We start from the raw sequence: 26,305 nt of genomic DNA, 5'->3' as shown, positions 1-26,305 counted from the left end.
TGACTATATTCACTTTGTCTATGGATCGTTTGCTCATGTTAAAGTAAACGAATTTACTTGTAGAATATGTAGGCCATGGCCTTCAGCTTCTGCAGCTCGTATCATTGTTGTTGACGTCGTTTAAATGCTGATTGAATATGTCTTATTAACTCGTCTGCTATCTATTTATTTGTGCTTTTTAATTCATGTAATAAATCTATTAAGAATTTACTAAATTATTAAATTAAATATGTAATCAATTTCTCAATATATTGTATATTTCCTACCACCAACTAATCTTATTTTTGAAGGCTTTTTATATATTTTTCTCTCAAATTTTTTTTATCTAAATTTTCTTATACATATTATCAAATACCTTTCACTTGACTTTCATTGTTCTTTTCTAATTTATATCTGCAATCGGCTAGGCATCTATTAGATATTAATATAAGATTATTAATTATTTCGTCCAACAAGCTCATTTTATTTTCGAAGACTTTTTATATTTTTTCTCTCAATTTTTTCTTCAAACTAAATTTTCTTATACATATCAAATATCTTTTACTTGACTTTCATTTTAATTTTTTAATTCATATCTGAAATCTACTAGGAATCTATTAAATAAATATTGAATGTCTAGAGATATATTTCGTCTATAAGATTATTCTGTATATAAGATTAGACTGTATAAATTCTTTGAAATACTCTTTATATGCAAAATATATTTTATTTTATACTGTTTATTATTTGATATATGTACATATATCGATTTTCTTTCTATCTTTTCTTAAATCTAAAATTTTTTATACATATTCTCAACTAACTTTCACCTGAAACACCTTTTAAACACCTCCCACACATAATTGATTTAATTTTTATTTTAATCATTTCCGCTTCACTTCACCTACTTCAAGAGTTTTTCCACAGCTTGAGTCTAATGTGGGGCGTTCTACGAGTTCGTAGGGCTAAACCGCATTAGTTGCATAATTTAGTGAGGCTAAGGATGTGCATCGGACACACTCGTAAGTTAATAATGCGCAGCTTATGCAATTGAAACCACTCACTCCTCAATGGCCGACCCGCTGAAGTGGGCACTCGGGGCGACCACAGCTTGGCCTCATTTGTGAGAAAAGGGGCACATGCATAAAAAGAGGCAAGATAAGGGGCTGGCAGAGGTAAGGGGGCTGGGCAGTTAGGAAGAGTTTGCGGCGGGCTAACTGTGTGGCAAATTCATTTGCCTGCAAAGTGGCGGCATCAACATGTTTGTGCCGGCTGTGTGGTGCTGGCACTGGGCCTGGGATATTGATGGCAACGGTCGAGCTGCTGCCGTTGCTGCCGTTGCTCTCAAGTGGTGCAAGTTTATTGCCCACTCGAAATGTGTTGAACGGAGTTTATTGGCTTGGCGATAATAAGCAATGGCTGCAGCCAGGGCCTCGCACTTAGTTGAGGTAGCATATGGAACGCATTTGACTCACCTGTTCAGGCCATCGATGCAGACGCCGAATACACACGGATTGCTGAGGCAAGCGAAGCCCGCTTGGCTGCTGCATACCAGGCTGAGGCTCAGGCAGAGCGTCAACAGGAGTCCAGACTGTGGCCAGTTGTGTGCCAATGTTCTTAATGTCCTGCCAAGGCTTTGTGTTGTTGTTGTTGTTGTTGCTGTTGTTGGTAATTCCAGTGTTTTGTTTGCTGTCGTTGTTGCTGTTGTTGTTGGCATCTTTAGCAGGTGGTTTCGTTGCATGTCCGTTAATGGTTCCGTGGCTGAGTTGCTAAGCACCACAGTGGTGGTTGCTCCATTGGCCGTTAGCGGCGTTGTTGTTGCTGTTCTCGCATTTGCTGCAGCAATTGTTGCTGTTGCTGTTTGTATTGCTTTCTCATATTTAATGCATTTATTAGCAATAAAATCACGCCTTCGGCACATTTCACGTTCCATGGCGTTTAGCATTTAGTTACTGTAAATTTGTTTTTTAGTTTTTTGCTGTTGCTGCTTTTTCGTATCAATCATACGCCCCGTGGCACGTTCGATTGTTGCTGCTGCTGCTGTTCTATTTGCTTTTTGCCGTTGCGCTCAACTGCAATTTGAATCCTTTTAGGTGCTTTATTAGTTCGCATTGTTTGTTGTAGCAATTATTTAACTATTCCATTTACTTTGTTATTCTTTTTTATTGGTTCCCATTATATTGCATTTGCCGTCTGTGGTGTCTGCCAGGCATCGCATTTCACTGACGGAGACTACACTGTCCTTTTCTTCTTGTTCTTCTTCTTTTTATTATTTTAGTATTATTTTTATGTATTATTGTATGGTTTTATAGTTCGTATTCGTTTCGTTTTGCTATTCGCTGCTGTTGCTCAACTTCTTCCCTGGTCCAATGATTGTTCACATTTTTGCAGCTGCAATTTAATTTTGCATGTTTTCAATTTGCCAGCTGCAAGAAAATAATAGAACAGAAAAACATTGTTAACAATGTACGAGTGGGAATTGTGTTGCAATGAAATTATATGAAGAGCAATGTTTTCGGTTTGTGAGGGTAAACTGTAGCTGAAGTTATTTATGTATATTAAAAATATATTTAAAATAAATCATATAAATATATACTTTATATGATAGATAGCGACTTAAAATATCAATAGATAGTTAAGTTTGTAGGGCTGGGCATTCGAAGTGGAGATATTCAGATTGATATTTTGAGAATTGTTGACAAATATGTTTAAGAATAAGGATAATAAGTTGACGCATAAAATATAAGTATATTATACAAATAATAATTATCAGACTACATATATGCAAAATCCCAGCCAGAAATTTGTTGTGTGTATAAACACCTCGTTGTGAGCAAAGTTTTTGTTGATTAACTATATTGTATTATTATTAAATGGATTTGAAACAAGATTTTCATTATCGTTAAAGTTAAAGCAAATATATCCTATGCCGGCTGACAATAAAGTTCCCCTCTTAATTGGAGAATATCGTGTTAGTATTTTATTGTGTGGACAATTTTACATTATCATATTTCTCATTATCATTATTTCACTCATACTATAAAAAAAAAGAATATTTGTGTATATTTTTATAGAGTATCAACCAGTCGACTATTTTATACTAACTGGATTTTAATACTAAGCTTCACATTGCTGCTATTGCTTAAACAAAGGAATACTAGCTACACACACACACACATACACACCCACACCCACACACTTGAACGGTTTATTTTTGAGTGCGCATTATGAGCGATTTAAATAAAAAGTAAATAAAAATGTTTTAAAATGAAAATATTTCGTTTGTGTCAATTTCTGGCTGAGCTGCGGAGTTGAAGCAGCGACGGACCACAGCTGCTACTCAATGTTGTTGCACTAATCCAACTCATGGCAGTTTATTTCTCCCTCTCTCTTACCCTCTCTTTCTCTGTCTCTCTCTCTCTCTCTCTCTCTCTCTCTCTCTCTCTCTCTCTCTCTCTCTCTCTCTCTCTTTTGTTGTATACGTTCAATAACTGCTGAAGTTTATTCAGAGTTTCGGGCATGTGGCAAAAACATTTCATAGTATTTCACTCTGTCTGCCCGTCCTTCCGTCCGTCGCATCATGTGTCAAAATAAAAGCTCCAACTTGTTCACAATTCACATATTTTGGCACATGTGTGCGAGGTGCTTAGGTTTTGGCCATTAAAACAAAATGGACTAGAGCAGACCAAGCCAGACCCAGTCAGACGAAGCCAGACCACGCCAGAGCTGAGCTGAGCTGCCTCTGAGCACTGTGAAGGGAAATAATATAGGTCGTAGAATTGCGCTAAATCCCAGTCACATGTGAGGCGAGAAGAAAAAACTCACGACTTTTTTTATGTGAGTGCATATAGTAGAGAGGTAATTGCTAATGATAAGTTAGAAATTGGAAACTGGCGACAGACCAACGAACGTCAATTAAATCGCTAGCCAAAAATGTAACTGAAGCTGCAGCGACATCAACATAAATTCGACTTGACGTTGCGAGCAGGCAATAAAAGTTAGCAGGCCAACGGGACGTATGTGTAATGTGCAGAATGTTGCATTTGGAAAGTCAACAAACGCAGCAGCAGCAACAACGAGTGGATAATAATGCTGTAGAATTATGGCAGTAAGAGCTACAAGAGACACAGCGACAGAGTGACAGAGTGACATAGAGAGAAAGAGAGACAGTCAGAGAGAGAGAGTGAGTAAGCGAGAGAGACAGAGTTGAATCATAAAGCTAACGCAACGTTCAGGCTTTGCTGCAATAGATCATCAAAATAATGATAAGGTTGATTTCCTGCTTAGCTGCATTGTTGCCCAAAATGGAATTGGCTTGGATTTTAGCCATAATTCTGGCAACACGTTGCCAGCAAACCAAGCCAAACCAAATGGGGTCCAGGCTGTGGCATGGCAATGCCAGCAACTGCGCTCAACTTTTTTGCTCTGTGATATGTTCGAGTGTTGACTGTAGGTGTGTGTGTGTAGGTGGGTCGTGAGTGGTGTCGAGTGGTTCTGCTGCTGCTAGCTTCTGGCATGCAACAACTCGGCTCTTCAATGTCGAGCTCGAGGCAGAAGCTGGAATGCTATCAAATTGGTTACACCTGCAGTGGCAAATTTTCGGAAATTTTAACTAGCGCAAAATGTGACTGTGTGTGACTATGTATAGGTGTGTGTGTGTGTGTGTGTGTGTTTGTTTGTGTGTGTTTCACTGGGCTTTCATGCTAAAAAGCCATGTCACCAACATCAGCCGAGAAGCACGTCCTGGCTGTGGCTGTGGCTGTAGCTGCTCCTGTTTCTGTTTCTTTTCGCTGCTCTCCATTTCTGTTTATTTTCTTCCTTATGGCATTTACACGGACTTTCAGCTGTGTTAGTGAGCAGCGCCGGGGGCTAGCCATTAACGTGGTCCGTCCGCCGCTTGGCCGCTGGGTGTGTCAACAAAAATGTTGCAGATTTGCAGACGTTGCTCCTGCTGTTGCTGCTGTTGCTCTTTTTGATGACATTAATGAATGGGCCTTGTTAGGCGAAATGTGTAATCTGCTGGGTAATTATGAACAGGTTTCTTCACATACATACACACATAAACATATCTATATGTATTTATATAGCTCTCTGTGTGTGCACTTGGCTGTTGAGTGAAGTTTCCTTGAAAGGTTTCAAGTTGAATGCAGCAAGAAATTGCAACTGACTGTGCACTCAGCTTGTTTAATAGTGATGCAGGGCCGTAAGCTGACTCTTGTCTGTCGCTGCACGTCAAAGGCGCTGCACATTTGATATCAGCATGCCTTGAGGAACATAATTAAGGTTAAAAGCTTGCCATCGAGTTAAGTTTCACTTGTAGACAAATGTAGTTTGAGAGCTAAACTGAGAGCCAACGCTAAAGATGAATGCACAAATAAATAGCCAAACTTGTCTTAGTCTGCCGGCTTAAACCAATCAAATAACAAAAATATATAAATAAATTCTATAAAGTATGAAAATACAAAAGTCTCTTCAAATATTTTGCATTCAAACTGTCGACAACAGCAAAATTTTTGTCTAACAAAAAAAAAAAAAACAAAAACCTTCAACTAGTTGTAGGACTTTGTTTTTATTTCTTTAAAGTAACTGCTGTCTCTGCCTCTGCTGCAGCATTCCATTATTGTTGATTTTTTATTTTTTTTTTTATTTTTTATTTTTTTTTTTTGCTGTGACTATGCAGGCAATTTGTGCACATAAATTTAATTAAAACCCTATTGTTTATTATACGAAGCTAGTTTTATTTTTTATTTTCATGAATACTCTTGCATTGGGCATATCAGCTGGCCGAGAAGCCGTGCATTGAATAGACTTTTGGTCTCTCTCTCTCTCTCTCTCTCTCTCTCCCTTTCTCTGTATATATAGACATTTATGTAGAATATTCCAATTTTGTGAGACAAGTTACTCTATATATATGTATATATATATACATATACATATATATGGAAGCTAAAAAGTTTTGTTTTTGAATTGCAAAGCGTCGGCGGGCAAACAAAAAAAGAGAAACAAGTAAAAACATTGCAGTTGGCTGTAGGCAGCAACGCTATGCGCTGCCAACTAAGGCTGAGTTGCTTAGTAAAGTAAAAATTTCAACTGAAAATTAACTTAGTTAAAAAAAATAAATAAATAAATAAAATTAAAAATGAGACTTATTCTTAAGAATGTTTTATTTTGATTGAAAAATAATAAAAATAATAATAATTAATAGTAAAGTGATAAAAATAAAAAGACACTATTTAAAATTAACTAATTTATATTTATATAAATTTATTAAGAAAACAATTTTATACTGTTACGGAAATAACATTAATATAATAAAAATAAAATAATATTAATAGTAATAAGGATGATTCAAATAAAAATAATAATAATTGAAATTTAGAAATAGTAGTCTGATTTATATTAGATTATAATTTTTTACCTAATTGTCCTGCCCATGATGATTCATGCCAACTCCTATACGTATATATATTTTTTTTATAAAACATAAAGCTAATATACCCATCCTGCACTGTCCACTTGGTACAAAGCCTCAACTCGAAATATGCTGAGGGCATAAAATGCAAATAAAGTTGAAAGTCAGTGTCTTTGCTTGAGTTCAGCTACTACGCAACGCCCACATATATATATAGAGAGAGAGTCGTACTGACTTTTAAAATGTTGTTAATTAATTCAGACAAACATTCTGCAAATATTTGGGCGTTTGGCTAGAACAAATAAAGCGCTAGAAATTGCGAGCTGGCCAAATATTTTATAATTTGAACTAGTTACAAAGTAGCCAACACACCGTAAACAAGGAGAATAAAAGTATGCGTGTGTGTGGGGGTGTCTGTGTGGGTGTGTGTGTGCGTGTGTGCATGTGTGCTTCTATTGTTTCGTACATTAGAGCGCGTGAAAATCGATTTGCCAAAAATAAACACGCTGACCATAAAATAATTAACTTGTCTGTGCAAGACATATGAGTAAATACAATTCCCACCCTATTAGCGGAGGCTCCTCAGTGCCTCCTCGTGGCTCATGTTTGCGCTGCACTAATACAATTACAGTGCCCGTCTGCTGGCTGGTAACCAAGGTAGTCCTACCTTTGCCCCACACTCCCTAACCACTCAAACACAACCACTTCAGTCCCACCACCAACACGTTATACGTGTCTGGCAACCACTTCCAATTGCTTATTACGCTTGAGACGACGCCATTGCCCCCACCCTCCCGCCTCCCACCACCCGCCACGCGCCCCGAAAAGTAGACTCCGTAAAATGGCAGCGTGTCCAGCCGACGGCGAGCGCATGGGTGTGGCAGGGGCGTGGCCTGTTATTGTAGTGGCTCGTTTAAATTAATTGACTTAAATCAATTTCTGACTTTGACGTATTATGTGCAATTTCTCGACCGCAGCTGCCGCAAATAATTTTCATAACTCATGCATTGCTCTGGACAGCTAGACCCGAGCACTCACACTCTGTAGATATTGTATAATTGAATTTATATGTAGTAAAAGGTCTCTTAATCCTTTATATATGTATTTATTTACATACATTTACAAATAAAAATTTATTATTAGCATGTCTCGAATTCAAAATTCAATTGAAAAGAAATTTACAAAAAAAAAACTTTTTATTTTCACTTTTTGTTTATACTTGAATTTGCTGAATTATTAAATTGAATTTAATAAATGTTTTTTGTGATTGCAACCAAAATTAAATCCCAAAGCTTACGAGCTGGAGCTATATTTATGACTGACTGACATGCAATTTTGTGATTATCTGAGAAAACTAAAATATATTTTACATAATTAATTGAAGGCAATTTGTTGTAACTGTTTGCTTCTAAATATTTTATTTGTCATCTAGCTACTAATATTTATTTCACCAGTAAAGTTGAACAAAGAATAGATCTCAAGTGTAGACTATCCAGCTAGGAAATACCCTATTTTGTTGGGTAAGATGGTATTTTGTAGAACCTATCTTTAATATATATTTTGTTGTATATAATTGATCAGTTTATTATTAAATTTTCTAAGTTTGCTCTCTTTCTATGCTCTGACAGTAAAATTTTTAAATATTTGCGCCAATTTCTAAATAAATTTTCAAATCCATCAACTCAAATGACATTAGAGTTGCAGCTATACTTTATACGGTTATACTTTTGTCTGGCCTAAGGCATTTGCTCCCTGGGCTCAGGAATCTGTAGCTAGGCAATTCGAGATTTTGTGAGGCTTTGTGGACTAGAGAAGCTAGCAGATATATTTGCCGTATATCCTGCACTGCAGCTGGAAGATTAAGTGCCAGCAGCCAGCACAGACATTGCGACTTTTGCGACTCGATATACACTCACACACACACACACTCAGTCAGTCACATATACTGCGAACACATTGCGTATACGTCACGTGATACAAGCGGCTCGTTTGTTCTGGTCGTGAACTGCTGCTCAGCTTACTTAATGCGCCCATAACTGTGCGAGTAGCTCTCCGCACCCGCAGCTCCTGCGTCCTGCGTCCTGCACCCCACTCACTGGGCAATGGTAGCCCCGCCTTGATAGTTGACCCAACAACCCCGCATTTAAGTTGCTTTCTTCCTATTTTTTGTTGCTATTGTATTTCTTTGCTATTCTTTTCGTGGCTGTTTTCTAAATGTGTTTTAAAAGTGTTTTTTTCTCCTTCTACTTTTTAAATGGCCGTTGATTTTCTTTGCGTTTCCATTTTGCTCCGTTTTGTTGTTTCTCTGTATTTATTCCGCACTTTTGTTGGGCGCTGCGCTTTTCCTTCTCACTATGTAAACACGTTTATTTCCTACGCTTGTCCAATATTTATTAAAGTAATCTGTTCCACTGGATTTACACAAAAATATTTGTCTTGTCATTTATACTGTTGTCGTTTTTCGTTGGCGCTGTTTGTGTTGTTACTCTGTTAGATATCGCTACTTATTTACATTAGAACCCCTCTATTGGGATAAGGTGAAGCTGAAACTGAAGAACGAGCATTCAAGACAATAGGGGACATCAGGTTCTTCTAAAATATGGATTCTCTCGTGAATTTTTTGTTTGCTTAATAAAATTGCAAGTATTGCGATAAATATCTAACTAAAATTCTTTTAATTTTTTTTTTTTAAATAAATTTTTTTTTGCATTTATTATTTTTTTGAATGCACAAACAGCTTATTTACGTGAAAAGAAAATCTAGGTGCTAAAGTACTTTAAATTTTATTTTTATTACAATACCTTTAATTATTCTTAACCTGTAACATACAATGAAATTCTTGGATGATCCTCAAAATGCATCTCTATAATAAGTAAATAATATATATTTATATATAATATAATATTTTTTTTTTTTTATGATCAACAATTAAGCGGATCTCGATCGAAGACCACCTTCCCGGTTAAAGAACCGGACAGATAAAGATCCATCTCTTCATCCATTTTTCTGCCTATCTCCCTCAGTAAGGCCCAACTTCCGTCTGTCCTCTATAACCTAGAGACTCAGGTAAGCCTCCAACAGTTTTTCAAGATTATGTTTACCTCAATTCTGTATGACTTCTTCCGGGCTGTTTATTAAATAGATAAATTCATTTAGGGTTTCTCTCCATTAAAAGAGCTAAGCTCCATGAATTCGTATATATATATCAGTTTTGAAATATCTTCCCCAACTCAAACCCAGCCATTGCGTAAGCAGTTGGGTTTCAGGGTATCTACTTGTCGAATACTTACCACTAGATATCGCTTGCTCTTATGTGATATTCGTAGCATTCAAGCATCGTTAATCTTCTCGAGCAAAAACTGGTCAACTACTTGTATAAAAAGCAATTCTTGAAGCAATTGTTTCTTATGCTTCAGTCGTATTTCACAGCTATTTCTGATTATATTCTGGCTGGTTTCACTTTTTCTTTGCCACTTCTTTAGCTCAAGTCCTTTGGGCAAAAGGAACTTTCACGAACTGATTCAGCTTATTTATCAAAAATCAATAAGTGCACAATATGTATATATACAATGTATATATGTATGTATTTATATATATTTTTCTATGGGGCTAAGCCTCTGCCAGCCAGCACAAATGTATGCTACATAAATTGTTGTACGTAGCAGGCAATTGCCTTTTACGTTGTACGCCTTTGAGGCACGCCGCAAAATCACGCCGCAAACCCAATAAAACGCCAACACAGCCGCACGGCATGTAGCATAAACAGCATAAAGAACATGGTCAACGATGGTGTGGGAGGAGCGGTGGCGTCTGAGGACGGGCGGCCAATTTTGGGATAGGCACAGAGGCGATATGGTAACGGCATGGATACATCGATTATACAAGGCAGCCGCACAGCAACTCTGCTCCGATTACCCAAAGACTTTGCTTTGCACAACTTTGCCAGAAAAGCAATAAGTGTGTGTGTGTGTTGCAATCGTGTTAAAAAATGTTGCATACAGCTGGGCGCTCTCGACTCCATTTGCAGACAATATTTGCTGCTTTGCTGCTGTTGCTGTAGTTCTCGTGTTGGTAATAAAAGTTTTTATCACTTTACAAAAAAAAAAAAAAAGAAGAAGAAAAACTAATTTTTCTTTGCTTGCCTCGTGCTGTTGCGCTGTTTGGTTGATGGGCGTGGCATATTTATCTAGAGTGTTTTAGGGCTTATGCATGTGTGTGTGCGTGTGCGGCGCTAACGTTTGTAATTAAAAATTTGTGTACGGTGAATGGCTGAGCGCGTATATTTCTGTGACACACTGTGGCTGGTTGCTTTTTTCTCTCGCCTCGGTGTGTGGGTGTATAGCTAATTGACAAAGTAAATTGAGCTAATTTATATGCAGCTTTATAATTTGCAATTTGTTTGCCATCACTATCAGCGTCAGAGCTAAATTATTTGCTTTATGTGCAGCATTACAGGCTGGATTCACTTTCCTTTATTCTAGTGTATGTTAGCATATCGCAGCATAATTTGCCTATGATGGAAATATAAATTACAAAATATTTGTAATATTTATTTTAGGTTGCCTTAAGAGTTCTATATGCTTAGCATATAATTTGCAGGGAATATTTTAACAAATTCATTATATTTAAACAAATTGAATTAAATTTTGAAATCAACCAAATATTAATATTTATTTTTTATCAATAAAAATGAGTTGATATAGGGAGATAGGCAAAAATCATTTATCTTATAATCATTAAGCACATCATCAACATTCTCATCAAATCTAACCCAATTACACATTACTTCGTGTTTATTATGAAACCAATTAATGCAATTAGTAAAAACACATGAACAAATTACCTACACACAATGTTTTTAGTCAGTTTTAAAAACTAAAAAAAAAAAATGATGATAAAAAGAAAATGTAGCACGTGTCAAACTGTTGTAAAAATTTATATTAATAGTAAACTAATTTGAAAATAATTAATGGTCGAGACGTTGCGAGCGTAGATTATATCAGATTGAATAACATTTTAAATAAGGTAAGCTCGGACGCGCTCTCTAAACAGTTTTAATTACCAACTATTTCCAATAAGCAGCAAATTAATGTTAATTTACGCTGGAATCGAGCTTGGTTAGGGTGGCACTGCCACGCCCTAATTGCAATATTTTTCTCTGATTAAGCGACATCACGTAGCTGCAATTAAATTAGCTTACAAAGTGTGCGAAGCGCTGATGAAAAACCATTTTCGGAAAAGTCAAGCATTTAACATTGCTGTTGTTGTTGTTGCTACTGTTGTTGTTGGCAAGCATAAAAATAAAATGCGCTCAAAGGAATTCGCTGGCGAACAGCGCGGCGTTGAGGCAAGTTAATTAAGAGTTGGCCAAAAGCAAAGACAGGCAAAAGGGACGCACATCAGAGCTGGCGACATAAAAACCACCAACAGAGCCCGAAACCTGCTTGTTGTTGTTGTTTGTGATGGCTGTTGCTATTGTTGTTGGCTACTGTCAGCATCTGTTGACCAAATGAAGAGCTGACCAGACAAATGCAGAGCAGCAGCAGCAGCAGCAGTTGCAGTTGCAGTTGTTGTTGCTGTTGCTGTTGTAGAGGCGCAGGAGTCTCCACCGCTCGCATAGGCACCGCTGACCACATGTCCTTTGCCGCTGTTACATGGCGAGAATTGTGGTTGAAGCCGCTGTTTCTGTTGTTATTGTTGCTGCTGCTGCTGCTGGCTGTTGCTGCGTTTGACTTTGATGATGTTGGCAATTGGTTAGCGACTGCTTATCCAATTGGCCACTGAATTGCTTTCCATACGCAGCACCGCCAACTCGACATGTGTCAGACATACTTTGAGGCGCCTGTTTGAGCTGCAATGCGGTTGAGGCTAAGCTCAATTCAATTGAAAATATTAAAAGAGCTTTGTGATCTACATGTCCGTACGCGTAGCAAATGTCAACAATTTGTCAGTGGTTTGAAAACTGAGCTGAGTTGGGAATTTGCTCAGGCTCAGAATGGAACACGTATAGAATAGTTGAAAAGAAAATTTCAATAATAATATTATTTATTAAATATATGCCAACAATGCGCCCACTACTTTAGAGTATTTATTCCATTCCATTCAAGAATTTTTATTTATTAAATAATGTATGAATAAAAATAATAATATATTAATACTCATTATTAACCATCGACAACTACATATTTAGCAAACTATTTCCACACTTTACACATACAACTATTATGGGTTTGCCATTCCACTAAAATTGAATTATATATAGTCAAATTTCGATCACATCTTATGCGGATTACAGTCAATGTAATGCAATGTGAAACGGATTCAACGAGCCCAGCCAAACTTAAGAACTCTGGCGTCGTGGCACAATCACAATGGGAATTTTTCTTTCTTACGGTGTTGTTATTTTTTTTATTTTTATGATTTTTTGATATAGTGTGTGCGCTCACGCGGTGGTCATAAATAACGATAAGTTTATGCGTTTTTATTACGCACACAATTTTATGCGCAAATACGAGATACAAATACAAAGAAGATACAAATGTAGCTAGAAGTGTGAGGGTGTGAGGTATGTGGAGGGAGGTGGAAGAAAAGGGCCCAAACAAAGTTAGTTGGTAACTTGATACACTTTCACTTGTGCTGTGCCCATTTAAGGTCGCTGCAATAAATAAGCGACTTAAACATACATTGCCATCGTATATCTGTGTGTGTGCGTGTGTGTGTGTGTGTGTGTGTGTGTGTGTGCGTGGACACTTACTCGCACCTGCTCACACGCGTGTCTCTGTATATTTGCCAATAACTGGCATTTGGGTTAGTAATGCCATTTACGACGACCCCGCGCGCTGCATAAAACAGAAATGCATAAAACAACGAGCGAGAGCTTTGTTTACATTTTATTTTCTCGTCCAGCAAATCCGCTGCCAATGTAAGCCGCAAGAAAGCCAGAGAAATATGCGGCATGCTTCACGTACTCGCACTCACACTCACACTCATATTCGCACTCGTCTCTGCTATATATATATATGTGTGTGTGTGTGTGTGTGTGTGTGGCAAATGCTGTCCGTCTATTTAACTAACTGTGCATAATTCATAATTTAATTAAGAATCCAGCGAAATGAAAAAAGTTACACAGCACATACATAGATATGCCCTAGTGTGTGTGTGTAAGTATGCGTGTGTGTGTGTGTGAAGCCCCAGCACAGCTGTTTACCGTGTTGGGTTTACGTTTTACCCTTGTCACTGAGGTGAGGTTGCACAGCTCAAGGTGTGTGTGTGTGTTTGTCTGTGTGTGTTTGGGGCAGCTTGGCATCGTATAGCAATTTCTGAAATGGCCAATGCTGCAGGGCCCTAAGTCAAACGAGGCGTCGAGCAAATCTGCGCACCCAAGTGCCAAGACTGTTACATGCAGGTGTAAGTATGTGTGTGTGTATGTGTGTGCGCTAAATAGTCGAAGTAAACTCTCAGATTTAATGACAGGTGCCAGAAATCTTGAGAGTGTTTCACTTTCAGGTGTATTAATAGCGGCGATGCCAGAGACGCCGTAATTGTTTGGGGTAATAGCGCGTTTTAAATTAAGTAACATAAATAAAAGAGATTTGTGTTATTTATATGCTTTTCCACGGGGACTTTCAAAGTAAATGCCGAAAGGTAATAATGTACATATATAGATCTAGATCAGCTTTAGCATGCTGATGGATGTTCGCTAGTCTGATTTTGAGTTTAAGCACTGAATTAAATATTAAGCTATATCACAATACCATAGATTTTCCTAAATACATGACCTCGAAGAGTACCTTAAAAATACAAAATTTATTATTTTTATTTTATTTTATTCTTTTAACAATATAATTTGTATTCAGCTTTAGCTTATTGTCTTAAACAAGCTAAAAGTTAAGTAATTTGCCCCTTTTAAAATATAATTAATTTGATTATTTATTTATTATATTTATATTTAAATGTATTTATTATATTTATATTTATTTATTTATTAAATTAATATATATATATTTTTTTTTACTTTTTTAATTATACTAATATCGATCTTGAGTTGATATCAGTTGAATTTTGAAGTGTAAATAGAAGATCAATTACTATATAAAATCACAACTAATTAGCAATAAAAGTACTAGATATAATATAAAATATATAAATGATATATAAATAAAATATGATTCTCCTCTTCTTAAATCTTAAATATATTGCGCTTTTTGAGCAGACTTTAAGCACACAAGTTTTACATGACAAAACACATTAAGAACCTCTCGCAGCTATATTGCAGGAGCGAACACACACACACTCACATACACACAGCTCCACACTCGCACACAGAAGTGCTAACTCAGTGACAACAAAGACTAAACTAAATTAGGTGTTCGGTAGAATGTGTTGAAGAAGCAGCGACCCCCTGAGAGGGTGACAGCATAATGAGAGCTTTAAATTTAAAATTTAACATGATTTAAGCCAGAGCAGCAGCAGCAGTAGCACCAATAAAAACAACAAAACATAAGTGCGTAAAAAGGGAGAATGCTCGACTTGAGAATACCCTAAAAATACTTTTTACATAAAATACTTTTACATATTCATTTTAAGATTTGTATTCAGCTTGGATGAAAAATGTAATGAGAGAATCAAATAATATCCTTTGAAATTGCTATGCTGTTTATCATCTCAGCAATCTTTACTCTAGAGTTTCTATAAAATGAACACTAATTTGAATCCAAGCAGAGGCTAAGTATTTGCCCTCATATTATTATGAATTTTATTTAGAATATTAAGCTTAATAATAGATTTTCATTTCTATTTATAGAGGTCTAAAATCTATGCTAAAAACTAACAGCTCGTTAAGTGTTTGATATAAGAGAATAATGGTATTAAACCGTTTTAATTCTGACATAGATAAACTTGGAATGATAAGATCCAGCGCAGGCTTCATTCAGATATTTACATGCTACAAATTTCACCAGTAAACCAAAATAGCCTTTTTAAGACTCATCTTTCATGGGTTCAGGGCATAACAGCATCGTCGCAGTGGCGAAGAAGATGCTCTGGAGTAATCGACGCACGTTGCGCGTGTGTGAGTGAGCGTGTGCGTGTGTGTACGGTTGCATGCGCGTGTGTGCTTGTTTGTTGTTGTGCAAATGTGCGACCAACTTGAAATGAGTGTCTCGCAGCAGCAGCAACAACAACAACAACAACGTCAACGACAACAATGCGTTGTTCAGTGCGGAAGCGGAAACTTCAAAGCGCGCACACTTGGGCTTTGTGCGGCTGCCCAACGGTACGGCGTATGGGCTTATGGCCGGGGCGTGGCTGATACGGTAGGTACGGTCCGCCTGGCCCTGGCACAGGTATCACACATGCCGAGCGCACCTGAGTGCGTCCCTCTCAGAGCGTGACGCAGTGTGTGCGTGTCTCTGAATTAATTCACTCTCGAGCCTTCGCTTGAGCAACTTCTTCGTGGTGCATGGACCACGGCTAACCTTATTGTCAATTTGGCTTACTTCAATTTAGCTTCGTCATATTGTGGCTGTTGTTGTAATTTAGTTGAGCGCACGGCAGCTCAAGGATGCTAAGAAAAAAAAGCAAAGAAAAAGCTCGCTGACAATAAACATTTTGGAGTCTTTTTAACTGGCTGCTGCCTGTCGGCAGTTGGCTTAGCAATGCCGTTAGTGTAGACCATTTAAGGCCATTCCTCGTGCTGCCTGTCTGCAGCCGGGTTTGCTGTTCGCACTTTAACATTACGAAATTTCAAGTTTGATTGCAGCACACGGGGCATTTTACTTGGCTTTAAGATTAGCCAGAATAACGCTGAATTTGGAGTAAATTAAAAGGGGAGCACCAGCTGCTGTTGTTGTAGTGTCAAATTGTTTATAAAAATGCTGTTAAAATTTCTTTTCCAATTAAAGTAACCTATATTAATAATAATAAAAAAAAAAATAAATAAGTAAATAAAAAATAAAAAAAAAAAATAAAAATAAATATATTAAAACTAAAATAATACAATAAAGATATTAAATTATATTTTCACAATTATATAAATCTATACAAAAAATAATATAAGTAAACAGAATATAAAATTTCTAATAATAGTAAATTTTATTTACTGAATACATTAAATAAATACATAAATAAATTACATTTAATTTGCTGACATATTTATAAACTAAAAAATATATATTTTTTAATATATACAAATAATAAGTATAATATTTTAAATTACCATTTATCAAATATTTCTTAGATAATAAATGGTATTTTCTTGCTTTAGAGCATTACAAATTCGACTAGCTTCGTTAGCGTTTAGGTTTTGGCAAGTGTCAAAGGATTTTTGAGCCAGATTTGCAGATCCTGTTTCTCACATTTTATGTCTTTTTATATGCTTTGCATTTTTTATGTGTCTGCTGCTGTTTGGCAGAATGTTTTAACAACTTTTTTTCTTTTTGCTTGACATTGTGCATAAATATTTGATTGCCGACTTCTGCGCACACTTCTCATTTAACTGTGTGTGTGTGTGCAGAGATCTCATTAAATTCACTAAAATGCGTGAGTTTTGCTTTCATTTTTTCAGATTTTACATCTTCTTTCAGCTGCCCTTTTTATGCTTTCACTGTGCAAACAATTCGTTTTGAAGAAAGTCCTTGGCCAAAGGATGCAAGTTGTAATTTCATTTCTGACAACTGCTCTTACAACTCACATGTGTGTGCGTATGTGTTTGTGTGTGCGTGTGTATGGTTGGCATGTTTGATTCGCAAGATAAAGTTTGTTCGGATTTCTTAGCTCGCACTTGAGATTGTTGTTTGTTATTTCTGCTGCTACCGTGATAGCAACAGCAACAACAACATAAAGGAAAACAGATGATAAAGGGCAGAAAAGTCAGGCTGCAGCGTGTCCTTGTCATATCTGTTATTGCATTTGTTCTGCCGCTTGTTTGCGTCGCCTTTTCGTTATCTCTGCCCTTGCTGACAGTTCAAATATTTTGTCAAGCAATGTGTGATGCATAATTGGAATACCTTTGATGACTCACGAAACGAGGATATGAATGGAAATTTAAAGAAATTTGAACTGTTATCAACAATCAAAATACTAAAAGTCTCTTATGAGGTATTTTATATTCGTTGCTTGGCTTGTGTTGTGTAAAGAGTCAACTGAATGTATAAATGACAATTTCTTAAATCAATTTAATTTTTCTCAGCATACAGCTCATATATGGTTGTTGTTGTTGTTATTGCCTTTGGTGTTTGCCTTCCGGCAATTGCCTAGAACCCCAAACAAATTGAACTTTGAACTTTGAATGTGTCGTGCAGCAGCTGCTGCTGAAAATCTTCGAAATTTGAAATTGAAAATTAAATTAAATTCGCAAAAAAAAAAAAAAATAAATAAATAAATAAAATATGCCCAAAACAAATTTGCATAAATATATTTTTAATGAATTTTAATTTGCTCTCAATTGGTAGCCAAATAAATTTGTATATATATTTGATATTTTATATTTCTCTGAGGAGTTCTCAAATTTATTTGTTTTGGCTCTTTCCATTTGCTAACTTTATTTATTTTGTGGTTAAATTTTATTCGCAAGCTCTAAATGACCTTAGAGTGAATAGTTTTTGACGAATTATTTGTAAAATATAAATTGAACTGAATATGATGTTTTTAATTGGTTTTGTCAATATAATTGTGTTGAACTTTTTGTTGAGAAAGTAAGGATTTAAGTTTCAATATTCGTATTTTAAATTATTTTATTCCTTATAATACAGTAAAGTAAATTTGAGTTTGAATGCCATATAGAATGTAAATGCTTTCAGTCATCAAAACTTTTTACATCTAATCAGAGAAAAATGCTTTATTTGGTCTATTTGGAGAGCATGTTTTTGCAAGTTTGCTGGCCAACTTTGAGTTTGGCTTTAAGAATGCAAATCATAGCGATATCCTCTTTGGCATTTTGCCCTTTTCATTATGGGCGTGGCTGGAAAAGCAATAAATTTGTAACGAATGAAAATGTCAATATACAAATGAATGAATTGTTGTTGATGATGAATAGAATGAAATATATATGCATTATTGAATTAAATTAATTTACAGAAAAGCTGATTTGAAAAAAAAAACATTGCAATAATAATAGTAATAGTAATAAATAAAAGTAACTAAACAAAATAATAAAAAAAAAAACACGAACAACAAATATACAATATATAAACTTAATAAAGATATATCAACTATATCATCTATTCGAAATTCTGTTTACATCGGCATTTTCGAGACTCGACTATGTACTCAATTCACTGTCGTGTATGAGAATGACAATAAAATTTAAATATAAGAAAAAGCTAAAATACCGCATAAATTTATATTATTTCAAATTTCGAGAACTGATAAGAGTTTCCTTAGAAATGTTCTTTAAAAATATAATAAACTTGCAACTATTTGGTTTTCAAGCTGTTGCCAACCCTTTCAGCTAGCTCAACCCACATCTCGGAGCTTAGCTGTGGCTGCTCCATCATCGTTTTCATTTGCATTTGAATTACATGTGTATTCATCAAGAGCTGGAAGCTAGATCCAGACCGCATTTAACTGTTTGATTTGCGTTTACTGTTGCTAAATGTAACGAGTTTCTTTCGATATCGACTGGACGACTGGACCCATATCAAAATGTCTGCTGTAAGGCTGTCATCTTTTGAAGGGCCAACTTTTTGCGGCTGCAGACTTGGCCAAAGTAAACAATTTATTTGACGCCCGCAAGTGCCACGCCCTAATTGGCACAGCAATAAAGCCAGAGCCATTTTTTTTTTTTTTTTTTTTTTTTTGCAGTTTTAATCATTTAAGAAAATTTTGTGTTTGAGCTGTGTTGGCTGCCAACTTTGGATATCTTTTTTGAGAGCGACGATAAAAGCGAAAATGTCACATTTAACATTTCTGACAATGCTGACAGCCAAAACAGCAACAGCAACAACAACGACAAGAAGAAGGACAACAGCAATGAGTAGCAGCAGCCGCAAATCTGCCACGAAAAGTTGGTAGAGAATCAGTTAATGCTTGTGAATTTGTTTGGCTTGGCCTATTTAAATTGACATTTTGCTGGAATGTCTTACCTACCGGATCGGTTTAGGTCATTATCCTTGTGATATCCTTGTTTAGCTGGCCGCTTGAGTGTGTGTGTCTGGCGTTTTTCGGCACCTCATCGATTAGCCAAGTGTTGCCATGCAACAGAGGCGACCACTTGCCAGTGGCAGCGACACACACACACACACGGACACGAACACGGGCACCGACACACACGCAAAAAGGGTTTGAGCGGGGGTCGCGCGGTTGTTGGTCGCAAACCGCATAAACTACAAACAGAGCGGACCGGAGCGGGAAAAGTTCGAGCGGCGGGTGGTTAGGCTACGTGGAGACCGCAACGTGGTGACACACAGACGACGACAACGACGGCACACACACACACACACACACGCACACTTTTACACACAGGGCAAAAGGGGACAATAAAATGATGCACGTAACTTTGGCGACAAGGGCGGCGGCGTGCTGCGACTTGAGTGTTTATATTTTTGTTTTGGCAGGATAATGCGGCATATCCTTCAGGCTGGTCAACCCTAGTTGAGCACAACAATAAAATCCTTTTCTTTGTTGTTTCTTTTTTTTTTTTTTTTCTTTTGACGCGCACTTAACACCAGTCAAGACTGTTTCAATTTGCGTTAATAATTCTGTTTTAGGTTTCTCAGCTGTTATTCACTGTGATAATGATGATGATCATAAGACAAATTTCACTGGGCGTCTGTGGCAACGCTTTGAGTCAGTTCTTAGCTGCCCTTTGCGACTACAACACGACCGACTGCTCGCACGGCTCGCCGTCAACTGGTCCCGCCTCGAGGTTCGGGCTGACGCGTTGCACGTCGACCCGCAGCGACAGCGTCAGGGAAATTTGATGTGAGCTGCAGCAATTCACCACAGCAAAGCGAAATGCAACTTGGGGCTGTTCTCTCTCAACTTAGCTCTAGCTCGGCGCTTGCACTCTCCCTCGCACGCTATTGCCGGCTCGCTCTCGCACGAGCGCTGCTAGCGCTTGGCGTCGTGTTGAGTTTGCGCCTGGACTCAATTCATATTTCACTCTGAGATTTGTTTTCATTTTGCCGGTTTGTTTACGTTTTCGCCCATTTTCACCTCAGCCGGCTTTTTAGCGCCGAGCATGTGACAAAACACATGACAATATTTGCTCGAGCGTCTAAAAATAATATTGCACGTGTATGTAAATAGATTGGGTGCGAGGGAGTTTGTTAAAAAGTTTCAAAGTCCCGGATGAAAATTTATTTGGGATTTCTCATTGTTGTTGATTTCTGTTTTTTCTGTTTTTCAATCAATATCAATATTTAAAGGCAAGTATATGTCGCGCAAAAGCTTTTCATTCTTTTGCAGCGTGATTTAAAAAACTTATTATTGAGGCAGGATATAAATGTAATTTATTTTTTTGATTTTCTAAATATAGCTAAAGTCAAGATAACTAAATTATTTTACAGAAACATTGTTATTTTATGATATCAAGGAAAACAAATTTTAATAGCATAAATACATTTTAATAATACGAATAGAAGCAAGCTAAAAAACTTAATGGCAAAAAATAAATAAAAATAAAAACATATTCCCAGTTATATGTTATTAATAAAAACAAATTTACTGAAATAAATTCTTTGGGGTACTTATTGTTTAATATACAATTTTTTTCAAGCACATCTAATCAAATGTTTAACCGCAGCAAATTATGTCCAAAACAAATTTCACATATCCCCATCTCTTTCATTCACTTTTCCCTCTCTCTATCTCTTTCTTTACCAAGTCGAAATCAGACTAATCAAAATGTAGGCACAATGAAACTCTACATTCAAGAGGTTTGCCAATAATAATGACAAACAGTCCGTTTTAGGGGGCGTGGCAAGGTCTGACTGCCTTCGTGTGTATAGGACATGACCGCAAAAGCTGCTGGTGGTACGGCCAAGGTTTGGACAAATCGTACAAACAGCTTTGGTCACATTTTCGGCTGGTTTTGGCTTATTTACAAGAAATGTTCGTTTTATTGCAGCACTGCGTAACCACAAGGACCAAAGAGGCAACAACAACGACAACAACAACGAGAGCCACAATAACATACAATAGAGACAAAGTGTATCAATTATAATACGGGTGCAAGCTGAGCAATCCGAGCTGACCAAGGAGGCAGTCATGTTGGCGACAACAACATCAACAGCAGCAGCAACAACGGCATCAACAACAACAATAGCAACAACAACATGGAGACAATCTACAACCACAATTACCTCAGATCCGGGCATTCTGTGTTTTCATCACTGCAACGTAAAAGTTTTCTGCTTCGTTCTGCCCCTCAGCTGTCCCCATTGCAATGCGCAACTGGATGCGGATGCGGATGAGGATGCGGATGCGGATAGGAATGCGAATGCAGAAGGCTCTGCAAATGCTGTAGCAAACGCATCTGGTGTTGGCTCCATGACCATTTCGAGACTACTGCCCTTTCGCTTGCCCTATCCCTTTGTCCGGGCCACGCAGCACCCATGTGCAATCGTTCTGCGTCCCTCCATCGGAGACTTTCTCAAGTAAGTAAATGGCGCTACTTTGCGAGCGTATAATAATTGATTGGTCAGACAACGAGACAGAAGTTCTTACAGTAAAAATTAGGATTATTTTCGATCATGTTTACATGACAGGCAAAAGTTTTACATAGAAGAAAATAGATGAAAATTTATTCAAATTGATGCATTTATCCATATGACGTAACGATTAGGCAGATAGACTCGTATGTGGACTTTGTTTTAGAATACGCTATCCTATGTGATTTTCTGCGCATATGTTTCTTCACATTTATATTGGATTCCTCTGTCTTTATTTGCATTTTTTGTTTCTAGTTAAGATGCCTGAATTGTTGAGATATTCACGAATATTAACAATTTATATGTAGCATACTTTTGGTAACCTGCAAAAATATAACTCATTAAAAAGAATTTTGGTTAAATCAAAATATAAATTTCAATTTCAATTTATTTCACTCTTTGTTATAGTTACAGGATTTTGTGAATGGTATTTCATAATAATATTTTACATTAATAAAATATTTAAAATTAATAATATATAGCAAAGACTGTACGTTAGGTTCAGTCGTAGCGAAATGAAGAAATAAATCAAAAATAAATCGATAATTTATCGAATATTTCATTAATTTCATTCACAATTAGACAATTTTAACTAATAGTAAGAGTCAAATTTTCATTCTGAATTTGTATAACAAAATAACTGCATAAACTAATAAGTTAATAATAAATACTTTCCACACAAATAAATACTTTTGAGTGTAAATAATTCAGTATGAGCATCATTTGATCTTATTTTCAGCTGATCCAATTTTGTGTGTTTGATTTATTTTTTATGGTCGAAATATTTTGTCTTTAAATTGTTACTGAACTATAACTGAACTTTAATTTTAGCGGAAATATTATGATCTACATTGAATGGTAGCCGTTAGATGAAAATATGCAGTGTTGTAGCCTTGTTAAGCCAGACATTTGTTCGGCAATTTGGTGTTATCAGGGAAGCTGTTGCATAAGCCATTGCCGTGCAGAAATTTGAGAGATTAACGTTTTGTATTTTTTTATTTTTATTATTATTTGTTTTTTTTTTTTTTTTTTTTTTTTTTTTTTTTTTTTGTATTTGGCTTGTGTAATATGCAAAATGTGTCTGATGCGTTTTTGTGTTGCCCGTGTGTTTCCGTAGCGATTACAGCAACGCCACAGATTTGCATATCGCGGTGACCACATCCGGCGGCGACATTGTCGAATTCGATAGGGATGGACTGCGGCGGCATCGGCACGAAGATAATCCCCGCGACTGGCGGCAATCGTTGCTTGTGGGGGATGTGCCAGAGCCGTGGCATTACTACTGGGACGAGGTGCTCGAACAGGTGAGTTCCCACTTCATATACATGCGCATATATGCACATGCATATATGCGGATTGCATGCAAATCTTGATGCTTGATGTCTGTCTGCCCCATCCCCGTTAGATTTGTGGCGATTCAACGCGTTGGTCCATAGCCCGGTACGAGGAGAGCAGCCACAATTGCTACACCTTTGTGCTGGCCTTCCTGCAGGCACTGAGCTATGCCCAGCTCAGCGATGCGGCCCGCACCAAGACCAGCTTCTGTGAGAAGTACATTGTGCCCCGAACGACAACGGCTGGCAAATATATCTCTCTCTATCGCCGACTCCGCCTAACGGGCGTCCACGTGCAGCGCCATCAGCCCAAGCAACGGCTCTCCAAATCAGTTGTCGCTACTGGCAAGGATCTCAAAGTGGCCCACACAAAGGCCAAAACCAATGGCTCTATCTGCAGCAATACGTATACAGCCCGTTCGCATCCACGCCAAACCCTCTGCACCATCGAAGAGTAGTGACAGACTTGAACTAATCAAAGTCGCAGTCCGCTTTCAATTCGTTTAATTAATTTAGGTAAAACTAGGTATATTTTAAGGAGGTGAAATATCACAGATTTAAGTTCTGTTTAGTTATTGATATTTGGCAGCACTTTAACTATGAATGTAGAGTAGCCAATAATTACTGTCGATATAAATTATCGATAGCATACGCCAATCTAGAGATACCCTGTTTCGTGTATATAATAATACATAAATAGATTTTATTATCTTTCCATTTAGTTACTTGTTCCTAAACACACGCACTTAAAAACTGATATTCTTATGTGTATTAATTTCATTTAACTTTGTTCAATTTTAACTTAAACTTTACCTTATATATTTATTGTTAGTCATTTAAATGCGTTTTCTCTAGCCTGAATTTTTGATAAATTCTGCAATCTCTTCATTAATGCGTTTTATATGCCTACTCCTATTATGACTACTCCTACTATTTTCTTTATTATTAATCAAAGCTCGCAAGCGCTCGGAGTTCGTTGAGCAACCGATGCGAGAATCGGTCTCTGAATCTTTTCTGAGAGTGTAAGTAAAATATATATAAATTTTTGTAGTCATCGAGAATCGGTCTCAAGTTATATGAGAGCTTTTTAAAATACCTATTTGTTTACTTCAGCTCATTTAATTTTGGGGAAACATGATCCCAAAGCACTTAATAATAATATTGTGTTTAATGTGATTATGAACAGTGATTTTTCAAATAAATTGCATAAAATATAAAATAAAATGATTTTTAAATTCATTATTTATTTAATTAGGATGGGTGATAAAAGTAATGAGTAAACAAAGTATGGAAAAAAGCGATAAGTATATAGGGATACGACCTTTTACTGGGTATGAAACCAGATATGTTAAAGTTTATGCACATATATTTATATATGTACTATAGGTTATAAATAGAGAATGACTTCTCCCTGTAGAAATCTCAGTTTGGAGGCGAAACATTCTCCCTGAAGTTGTTCATAATGTTGCCAGGTGGATCATAGTTGCATACTATATAAACTGTATTTCCTCTGCAAAGTAAAATTACGAGTAAAATAATCTGATTGTATAGAGTGCTCATTGAATGCTTACCTTTGAGCAATTCCAGCGCCCAGAAGTCTGGATCCCTTCCAAACCACTTGGGTAAAGTGGCCAGTGCTTGATTGAAACGAAGGCGACCTAAAATTGTAGTCCTTGATCTCATCGTACCACGACTTCACAGCGGCTGCACCATTCAGATTGGCACCCGATGCCATATACAGATTCTCTCCATATTGATTGTTCTGGCGATGCTGAAAGCTGTTTGTGTTTAGCAAATGCTGTAATGTTGGTAATCGGTCAGATATATCCGTATATGTATGATTGCGAATGTCTTACCTGCGCCCATTGGCTGGCAACTCTGCATAAGTTCTCATCCAACTCCAATGGCGGTGCCCCATGCCTGGCCCTATATTGGTTATGGGCCTGAAGTACCTCAAGTTCGAACTGCAATGAATGGATTTTCTTATTTCTCGTGACACTGAGAGAAAAAAGTCATTTGAGTATGTTTGTCAGGCGCAGTTCACAATATCAAGATATAATTTTTTTATATTTTTATTTATTATTAATGGGCAATTTTTTGACTGAAAATATATGCAATATGAAGTAATTGAACAATATACAAAATTTATTAAAGCATTTTATATTAAACTTCATTATTATAAATCGGCATATGAATTAAGAAACTCTAAACAATATGTGAAACAATATTTTGAACACAATTTGAAATATTAACATTACCAAGGAAAGACAAAGTCAGCTAAGACTGCGCATACCCTTGTGTACATGTAACTATAGTCATATATAATTAAGACACAATAATTTCATTTTCCGGCTTGAGTATAAATTTGTGTGACACAATGTCAATTTTTAGTCTTCAGGTAGTTGACTTTAATTTTATATTTAAATTTATGAACGCACAAAAAGCCTTTGTTTCACTCGTAAATAAATATATTTATAATATATGCATATATAAATCCACATTACTCAGCCCACAAAAAATGAATCCCATTTCAGATTTCAATGACGAATTAACTCAACTCAACTTTCGTTTAATTTTAAAATTTCAATGTTATTTATATATTTTGAATTGTTTAGCAATTTAGTGTTCGCATATTCCAGAAGTTAATATGCTTACTTTGTCACACGAGACATGAAGAGTTAACTGTGAAATATGAATAAAAATAAATATAAAGCTTACGGCTCCGAAACCCATTTTGCTTGAAATACTTAAATGTGTTTCTTTCGCGGCACTTAAAATAACAAATTTAATTGAAGTACTCGGATTTCACTTGCACTTGCACTTGCACCGCCTCGAGACTTGTCACAGCCGTACTCAGATATTTGAATGAGACTAAGCAGCTTGCCCCGTCTACGGCTGGGTTTTATTTATGCTTCCGCTGATAAGGGCTA

The 26,305-nt window shown here is 36.6% G+C and overlaps 3 protein-coding genes across 9 annotated transcripts in view; 1 reads left to right on the top strand and 2 right to left on the bottom strand.

Annotated features, from left to right (window-relative positions):
* eys (eyes shut) overlaps positions 1-20,262 on the bottom strand; it is a 72,488-nt gene extending 52,226 nt beyond the window's left edge. For 2 of the 4 annotated variants that reach the window (XM_089465151.1, XM_089465154.1), the window contains exons 1-2: positions 19,478-20,262; positions 1,455-2,405 (exon numbers count right to left, since the gene is read on the bottom strand). In XM_089465151.1, coding sequence (XP_089321277.1) covers positions 1,455-1,924 — 470 coding nt within the window. In that variant the 5' untranslated portion in view covers positions 1,925-2,405; positions 19,478-20,262. Of the gene's footprint in view, positions 1-1,454; positions 2,406-9,681; positions 10,858-19,473 lie in introns of those variants that run through there. The other 2 variants (XM_089465152.1, XM_089465153.1) reach the window with 2 other exon arrangements.
* LOC108609474 (MKRN2 opposite strand protein) overlaps positions 1-24,267 on the top strand; it is a 71,656-nt gene extending 47,389 nt beyond the window's left edge. Inside the window, exons 3-6 of one of the 3 annotated variants that reach the window (XM_089465159.1) lie at positions 9,325-9,457; positions 21,459-21,987; positions 23,159-23,345; positions 23,447-24,267. In XM_089465159.1, coding sequence (XP_089321285.1) covers positions 21,599-21,987; positions 23,159-23,345; positions 23,447-23,833 — 963 coding nt within the window. In that variant the 5' untranslated portion in view covers positions 9,325-9,457; positions 21,459-21,598 and the 3' untranslated portion in view covers positions 23,834-24,267. Of the gene's footprint in view, positions 1-9,324; positions 9,458-21,110; positions 21,376-21,458; positions 21,988-23,158; positions 23,346-23,446 lie in introns of those variants that run through there. The other 2 variants (XM_089465160.1, XM_089465158.1) reach the window with 2 other exon arrangements.
* A 332-nt stretch (positions 24,268-24,599) lies between these two features.
* Positions 24,600-26,270, bottom strand: LOC108612125 (Golgi-associated plant pathogenesis-related protein 1). Of its 2 annotated transcripts, none has more exons than XM_089465165.1 (4): positions 26,031-26,270; positions 25,232-25,339; positions 24,947-25,173; positions 24,600-24,885 (listed from the first exon to the last, which is right to left on the bottom strand). In XM_089465165.1, exons 1-4 carry the CDS (start codon positions 26,106-26,108, stop codon positions 24,798-24,800), a joined length of 501 nt encoding a protein of 166 aa, XP_089321291.1. In that variant the 5' UTR covers positions 26,109-26,270; the 3' UTR covers positions 24,600-24,797. The 2 variants fall into 2 exon arrangements, with proteins under 2 accessions (XP_089321291.1, XP_017860516.1); XM_018005027.2 differs by having other exon boundaries at positions 26,094-26,268.
* Positions 26,271-26,305: the final 35 nt, after the last annotated feature.

The sequence above is a fragment of the Drosophila arizonae genome, chromosome 3 (genome assembly GCF_054131065.1).
Source record: "Drosophila arizonae isolate 15081-1271.41 chromosome 3, UAZ_ARI_1.0, whole genome shotgun sequence".
NCBI classification, from domain to species: domain Eukaryota; kingdom Metazoa; phylum Arthropoda; class Insecta; order Diptera; family Drosophilidae; genus Drosophila; species Drosophila arizonae.
The sequence above is the reverse complement of the archived record's forward strand: the minus strand, read 5'-3'. Positions and strand labels throughout refer to the sequence as shown.